This window comes from Nicotiana tomentosiformis, chromosome 9, assembly GCF_000390325.3.
Source record: "Nicotiana tomentosiformis chromosome 9, ASM39032v3, whole genome shotgun sequence".
NCBI classification, from domain to species: domain Eukaryota; kingdom Viridiplantae; phylum Streptophyta; class Magnoliopsida; order Solanales; family Solanaceae; genus Nicotiana; species Nicotiana tomentosiformis.
The window spans coordinates 21,611,312-21,619,721 of record NC_090820.1 but is presented as its reverse complement, the minus strand read 5'-3'; the positions used below and the strand labels follow the sequence as shown (position 1 = coordinate 21,619,721).

At 40.8% G+C, this 8,410-nt stretch overlaps 1 protein-coding gene across 1 annotated transcript; it reads left to right on the top strand.

Annotated features, from left to right (window-relative positions):
* Positions 1 to 4,247: 4,247 nt before the first annotated feature.
* Positions 4,248 to 7,143, top strand: LOC138898466 (uncharacterized). The gene is made up of 5 exons (XM_070184535.1): positions 4,248 to 4,491; positions 4,599 to 5,197; positions 5,614 to 6,086; positions 6,369 to 6,657; positions 6,784 to 7,143. Exons 1-5 carry the CDS (start codon positions 4,248 to 4,250, stop codon positions 7,141 to 7,143), a joined length of 1,965 nt encoding a protein of 654 aa, XP_070040636.1.
* Positions 7,144 to 8,410: the final 1,267 nt, after the last annotated feature.

The window sequence follows — 8,410 nt, the reverse complement described above, 5'->3', positions numbered from 1 at the left end:
AACACTACAAAATCATCCCTCATAGCTGAAGTCAAGGAAAGGCAGTACGAGGACCCAGAGTTGGTCGAGTTGAGAGAGCGAGTTTCGCAACAGAAGAAGCCATTGTTAGAGCTCAAGGGAGATGGGGTTCTCAGATACAGGGGTCGTTTGTGTGTTCCAGATGTAGCAGGGCTACGAGACAAGATTATGTCAGATGCACATTATTCATGGTATTCCATCCATCCTGGATCGACGAAGATGTATCATGACATTAAGGATATGTACTGGTGGAATGATATGAAGAAGAACATTGCTGAGTTTGTCGCCCAATGTACTAGTTGCCAGCAAGAGAAGGTAGAGCACCAGAAGCCCGGAGGGCTAATGCAGACTATAGAGATCCCGACATGGAAATGGGAGGCGATAAACATGGACTTTATCACGGGTTTACCTCGTTCTAATCGTAAGTTCGATTCCATATGGGTGATAGTCGATAGGCTCACGAAATCAGCTCACTTCCTACCGGTCAGATCTACATATACAGCAGAAGATTATGCAAAGTTATATATTAAGGAGATAGTGCGGCTACACGGAGTACCAGTTTCTATTATATCTGACCGTGGGGCTCAGTTTACAGCACATTTTTGGAGGTCATTTCAGAGAGGTCTAGGGACTCAGGTGAATCTCAGCACAGCTTTTCATCCACAGACTGATGGACAAGCCGAGCGCACAATTCAGACGCTCGAGGATATGTTACGAGTATGTGTGTTGGATTTTAAAAGAAGTTGGGATGAACATCTACCTCTTGTCGAGTTTGCATATAATAACAGTTACCACTCCAGTATTCAGATGGCTCCGTACGAGGCTTTGTATGGGCGTAAGTGCAGATCTCCTATAGGGTGGTTTGATGTTGGGGAATCTGGGTTATATGGGACAGACCTGGTTCAACAGGCCATAGAGAAAGTAAAGCTTATCCGGGAGCGACTGTTGACAGCTCAGAGTCGTCAGAAGTCATATTCTGACGTGCGGCGACGAGACTTAGAGTTCAGGATTAATGACTGGGTATTCATAAAGGTATCACCTATGAAGGGCGTGATGAGGTTTGGCAAGAAAGGCAAGCTTAGCCCACGGTATATTGGGCCTTATAGGATCATTCGGAGAGTGGGCCAAGTAGCTTGTGAGTTAGAGTTGCCCTCAGAATTGGAGTCTGTCCATCCGGTTTTTCACGTATCTATGCTACGGAAGTGCATTGGCGATCCTACCCGAGTGGTGCCCACAGATGATGTACAGATTACAGAGGACTTGTCATACGAGGAAATTCCAGTTGCCATCCTAGACCGACAAATCCGCAATCTACGAAATAAGGAGGTAGCTTCCGTAAAGGTTTTATGGAGGAGCAAGAATGTAGAAGAGATGACGTGGGAATCGGAGGAAGAAATGAAGTCTAAATACCCCCACCTATTTCAAACTGAAGATATGGCTCGAGATGGGATGCTACAACACAGCTCTATTCAGGCTAGCAGGTCAGCAGGTAAGCTTTTATTTTTCACTTTTAGTATTTATGATTTACGGTTGGTGAGGCAAAGTGTTGCTATTTATAAACATTGGCCATGTGTGGCATGCATAGTATGTTTTCTGGCTACGTACAGGTTGGTTTTAACCTAGTGTACGAAGGATACTCGGGCAAAAGTTTCCAAAGTCCCTAAGAGTAAACATTCGAGGACGAATGTTTCCAAGGGGGAATGATGTTACACCCTATATTTTCCTACATAAAAATGCATCGTAAGCAAACTAATGTAGGACCAAAAATGAGATAATATTTAAAAGTATATAAATTAATTTAATCATGTTACCTCTGAGGTTACAAATATTGAAGATCATGAACAACAAGTACAAAGAGGGTTGGACGGTTCAGAAGCTAAAGCAATTGAAGAAAATAATGTTTCGTCGAAAGTCGACAAGTTGGGAATGTTATAACATATACCTTTGGGGTGAGACTAGGGTGCTTAACATGATAAGGAGATTATGTTATGATATATATTAGTCGTATGACATCCGTGTGTTATGTTTTGAAGTCAAGAGAGTTGTGGAACAAAAGTCGATGAAAGTCATCACAAGTTACATTCATAAGTTTTACTGAAACTTTGGGTCAAATGTAACTGCGATTTTCTCCCAATATACTTAGATTTATGGGGTGTTCCACCCATCAAATGAAAGATCTATGAGTCTATTTTCCAACGCATTAAACCGTTTGTCAATACGACATTGGAGTAGAAAGATATGGGCATTTGTGCGATACTGCGCAAGCTGCTAGGTGACAAGTAGGTGTGTCACCTACTTGCTTAAATGAGAGCCCAAAAAAATGGGCCATTTCGGGTCGTCCAAAGAGGCCTTTTAAGGGCCTATTTTCTTCATATATTAGACTTAAAATAGAGCATAATAACCAGACATAAGCTCTGCAAAGAATCCTCCCAAAAATTTCCCACAAACCCTAATTGATTTTCTCTCCCTTTCAAGTTCCAATTGGAGGTAAAACCTAGAGTTTGAAGAACCAAGATAAGAGCTGAGTTATCCAACAAATAAGGTGAGTTTACTTCTCTCTTTCATCCAATTTTTCTTCTGTAAATTCATGGTAAGTCGTTCTATACTTGTAAGAACTCACGGGACGGTGATCGGAAGCCGTGAGTTCGAGTTATTCACTTGTAGCGGACTGTTTTGTGGACTGTTTTGTGTTGCTGTTGGGCTGCGTGTTTTACTACTATTTTGTGGAGTTTTGGAGGAGGAAGGGGTTTATAAACACCATATAAATGTAGGGTGGTTGGCTGGTCATTCATCATAATATTTTCGGGTCATTTGACACTACTACGGTGGTCGTTTTGTGTACGAAGAGATTAGGGTGTGTTGGGCTATTTTGTAGTATTTGATGGTGTATATAGGGCTGGAAAATGATGTATATATGTTGTTATTGTTCTGTTCTTGTATTGTTGGTGTTATCTTGAATTTGGAGGAAGTAAGGATTATAGGGGAGATGCTGCCCGTTTTAATACAAAATAGGTTTGTCGTTCGTTGTGCGATAGTTGTACCTTTCGTAACTTAACGATAGTATTATTATCATTCTTGTAGATTAAGGTGCGAAGAGGTGAGTTCAACTTGGTGATTGGAAAGATTGTGATAAGGTATGTTAAGGCTAAGCCTTCCTTCATTTTGGCATGATCTCGTAGCTACATGTGTTAGTAATGAGACAAAAGAGAAGTTCATATTCATGAATTTATTCACACTATTCTAGTCTCATAAGTTACAATATTATTCCTTATCGAGACTCTATATTCAATTTTAGTATTGTCTTCTTCTAGTCAAGAGAGCAGCAAGCCTATATATACAGTATTACAGTATTTTCATTACCATCGAGCTATAATCGATGGGCAGGCCCCTATTGGGCAACCTCTGATCAGATGGAAAGTTATATACCGAGCCTACTGTGGCCGAGCGCCTATGAGCGAGCCCAGCATGGTCGAGATACATAGCCTAGTATGGCCGAGCGCCTATGAGCGAGCCTACTATGGCAGAGCAGTTATATATATACCGAGCCTTATAAGGCCGTACAATTATTTTACTTACTATATTGAAGGAGTTGAGTCAGTATCAGCAGGTAAGTATATCTCCAGATCATCTTTGACTCCCAGTTACTTCCAGTTATTACATTATCAGTTCAGTTTCGATTTTCAGTTATGTTATTGCCTTACATACTCGGTACATTATTTCGTACTGACGTCCCTTTTCCGGGGACGCTGCATTTCATGCATGCAGGTTCAGATAGACAGACGAGTAGATCTCCTCAGTAGGTGTTTCCCGAGTTCAGCCTGATCGGTAAGCTCCACGCCTTTCGGAGTTGCCAGGTCTAGAGTGTTGTGTATATCTGTATATATGTTATGGGTAGGTCGGGGCCCTGTTCCGATCATAGTACATCTATCAGTAGAGGCTTGTAGACATATCCTGTTGGTTAGTACAGTATGTTGGGTTTGTAGGCCTGGTATGTATAATTTGGTGGTTTGTCAGCTGTAGTAGCTATGACGGCCTTTTCAGCCTAGCTTTATATTGATGTTTAGTTAGCGCTAGTTTTCATTCAGTTTTATATTTTGCTTCGCAAATTGTCTTGCAAGGTGGCCCCATGGCCAAAGTATGACATTATGTGTTCAGAGTCCCTTAGTCGCAATTTGGTACGCCAGGTTAGGTGAGGCACCGGGTGCTTGTCTCGCTCCTAGGTTCGGGGCATGACAAGGGCCCATGGGCTTTGTTATTGGTATGATGAGAAGTACACTCCTAACCATAAGTGTAATAAAAGAAAGCAATTATTCATTCTTGAATTGGATGAAGGAACAGAAGATGAAGAGTGGGAGGAGAATTTGGTGGATGAGGAGACCTTTGAGGAATCAACACTCAATCCTCAAGTGTCTATGCACGCACTAAATGGCACCAGTGATTATAGGACCATGAGGGTAAAAGGAGCTGTAAAAGGCAAAATGGTACATGTTCTAATTAATTCCGAATCAACCCACAATTTCATGGATTTGTCGTAGCCAAGAGATTGGGGTGTAAACTAGACAATATTACTCCCTTTGCAGTGGCTATAGCTGATGGCAATAAAGTTCACAACTCTGTGATGACTCAGGGGGTGACATGGAAGATGCAAGGTATGGATTTCAGGGCTGACATGCTGGTCATTCCATTAGGTGGTGCAGATGTGGTATTGCAAATACAATGGCCGATCACACTAGGTGACATAAGGTGGAACTTCAAATTACTAAGGATGGAATTTCAAATTGGGGGTAGGAAGGTTTCTCTAAGAGGTAGTCAACCTAGAACCTTCAAGGTAGTAGCTAATGTTAGGATGCAGAAGATGCTTAAGAAACCAAGCCAAATCAACATGCTTTCAGTAGCTTTCATTCAACCAGCTGGAGAAGCTAAACCAACCTTGTGCTCTCAGGAAGTGCAAGCACCAGAAGAATTGCAGCAGATCCTATTTGAAGTGCCCAGCAAACTACCTCCCCACAGGAATCACGACCATAGGATTGTATTGAAAGAAGGGACATCACCAATCAATGTAAGACCTTACAGATATCCAGCTTGCCATAAAGATAAGGTTGAGAGAATGATCAAAGAGATGCTAGAATCTGGCATCATCAGGTCAAGCATGAGTCCTTTCTCTTCTCATATTGTTATGGTTAATTAAAAAGATGGTACATGGAGACTTTGTATAGACTATAGGAAGTTAAATGATTGTACTATCAAAGATAAATTTCCTATTCATATGATTGAAGAGTTATTGGATGAACTAGGGGGATTAAAATACTTTTCTAAGTTGGATTTAAGATCTGGTTATCACCAGATTAGAATGACTGATCATGACATTGAGAAAATAGCTTTTAGATCTCATCATGGCCATTATTAAGAACAGCCCCCACGTTCAACCCCCCTCTTTTGTTGTAATGCCCTTTGAATTGACAAACGCACCTTTAACATTCCAAAGTCTAATGAATGAGATTTTTCAGCCTTTTCTAAGGAAGTTCATTCTAGTATTTTTTTTATGGCATTCTCATCTACATCCCTTCATGGTCTAAGCATTTGATACACTTGCAGCAAGCTTTTGATATCTTACAAGGAAACCAGTTATTTGTTAAGATCAACAAATGCTCTTTTGGGAAGACTGAAGTTGACTATCTGGGACATATCATCACTCAAACAGGAGTTACTGCTGATCCAGAGAAGGTGAAGGTAATGATGAGTTGGCCTACTCCTCAAACTATCAAAGTAGTGATGATTTCTGGGACTAACAAGGTATTACAGAAGACTTATGATGGGTTATGGAATGATTGCAAGACCTCTCACAGAGCTGCTGAAGAAAGACAAGTTCAAGTGGACTGGAGAAGCCACAGAAGCTTTCCTGAAACTGAAGCAGGCTATGAGCACTACACCTACTCTTTGGAGTTTGTCATCGAAGTTGATGCTTGTGGGGTAGGTATTGGAGTTGTTCTGATACAGGCTGAGCACCCGTTAGCCTATATGAGCAAGGCCCTTAGCACAAAACATCAACAACTATCAGTATATGAGAAGTAAATAAAACATGTTGTTACTGCTATTGACAAATGGAGACCTTAATTGATTGGGAGGCATTTTGTTATTAAAACAGACCACCAGAACCTCAAATATTTGATGGAAAAAAGAATCTCCACTCCAAGCCAACACAAGTGGCTGGCCAAACTGACGTGATATAATTACTCTATTGTGTATAAGAAAGGAAAGGAGAACATTATAGTTGATGCTCTATCCATGTGCCATGTGTAAGAATCTCAACTGCATACATTGACCACAATCATCTCTGATTTCTTACTGAGGATTCAAGAGTCATACAAAGGGGACCCACACCTAGAGAAATTGCTAGTTCAACTTCAAACAGATCCTCTCTCTAATCCAGTTTACATGTTACAGGAGGGTGTACTCTACAGAAAAGGAAAAATAGTGGTAGGATTTGATCCCATTTTACGAAAGAAAATATTGCAATTCTCACATGATTCAGCCATGGGTGGACACTCTGGGATGGATGCTACCTTGTTCAGGATCAACAGAGTGTACTACTGGGCCAAGATGAAACAAGATGTCTACAAGCATATTCGAAACTATGAGGTATGCCAAAAATACAAAGGGGAAAATGTCATCTATCTAGGGCTCCTACAACCTCTTCCAATACCTGAGAAGGTTTGGCAAGACATTAGTCTAGACTTCATTGAGGGACTTCCCAAATCTCATTAGAAATCAGTCATATTGGTGGTGGTGGATAGACTGAGCAAGTATGCTCAATTTATTGTATTGGCACATCCTTACACTGCTTCTACAGTCGCCCAAGTCTTTCTTGACAATATGTACAAGCTCCATGGTCTACCTCAAACAATAGTGAGTGATAGGGATATCATTTTTCTGAGAAAATTCTGGCAAGCTCTATTTGAGACACAGAGAGTACAGTTGCATCACTCTAGTGCCTATCATCCACAATCCGATGGACAAATAGAGGTGGTGAACAAGTGTGTGGAAGGATACCTTAGATGCATGTGCAATGATCAACCTAAAAATGGCTACAATGGCTGCCCCTTGCAGAATTGTGGTATAATATGAATTATCACACTGCTATCAAAATGACTTATTTTGAAGTTCTTTATGGGCAGAAGCCACCTACTCACATGCCTTACATAGCTCATACCTCTATGGTGGATCAAGTAGATAGAAGCCTACAAGCTAGAGAATCTACCATACGACTTCTCAAACACCATTTACAGTTGGCTCAATGTAGAATGAAGGCACATGCATACAAGAAGAAATCTCCCAGAACTTTTACTGTTGGTGATATGGTTTTCGTGAGACTTCAATCTTACAGGCAAATGTCTCTCAAAGGTCATTCCTATTACAAGCTCAGTCCCAAGTACTTTGGCCCTTTCAAGGTTCTAAAGCAGGTGCGCACTGTAGCTTATCAGTTGGACCTTCCCCCTCAAGCTAAAATTCATCACACATTTCATGTTTCACAACTGAAGAAACATATTGGCACTGCTACTGTGATTCCAGATTTACCAATCTCCTTATCACCTCATGGATGCATTGTTTTGGAACCTGAGGCCATTTTGGAGGGGAGGAGCATTACTAAGTATGGGCACCAGATCATCCACGCCCTTGTGAAATGATTTAACTGTCCTAAGGAGGATAGTATATGGATGGATCTTCGCATGTTACAACAACATTTTCCTCACTTTAGTCCTTGAGGACAAGGACTTTTTCAGAGGGGGGAAACTTGTTATATAGCAATTGTATAGATATAGAATATGAGAGTAGAAGCTGTTAAAGTCGTTATTAGTTGGTTAATGAGTTAGAAAAGTTAGTTACGACGGTTATCTACAAGAAAAGACTATATACGCTATCAGTGAAAAATTATAATAGTTAGTCGAATTTACACATTTCCTCTATCAATAATATCTCCTTTCTCTTCTCTTATCTTCCTAATTCAATTTGACGCAACTCTGTTCAAGGATTGATTCCTCCACCCCAGTCCTTTAGGACCGCGTAACTGAGTTCTTTATTGAGCTCGCTTCATATACCCTTGCAACTTAACAGCTAAAGTTTGGCCATTTAAAAGTGTTACATGGCAAAGCTTGGCTTGACCCCCCCCCCCCTCCCAACCCCCTACTTAACCCTCATCTCCCATTACCCAGTTAATTACGATCCTCATCTTCTTCTTCTTCAAGTGTGGATAACCATTTTGCTTGGTAAGTAAAAGACCTTATTATTACTCTCCCTTTCTCTATAATTATTGCTTTATATCGATCAAGTTTACTGCTTCTAAAAGTTGCAGCAATCTTTTTTCAGTTGTTTCAGTCCTTGGTATTCAGTTTGT

Coding starts and splice junctions, on each gene's coding strand:
- LOC138898466 (XM_070184535.1), top strand. CDS start 4,248: ATGACAAGGGCCCATGGGCTTTGTTATTGGTATGATGAGAAGTACACT. Junction 5,198..5,613: donor TCTCTTCTCATATTGTTATG/GTTAATTAAAAA, acceptor ATACACTTGCAG/CAAGCTTTTGATATCTTACA. Junction 6,087..6,368: donor CAACTATCAGTATATGAGAA/GTAAATAAAACA, acceptor TTTCTTACTGAG/GATTCAAGAGTCATACAAAG.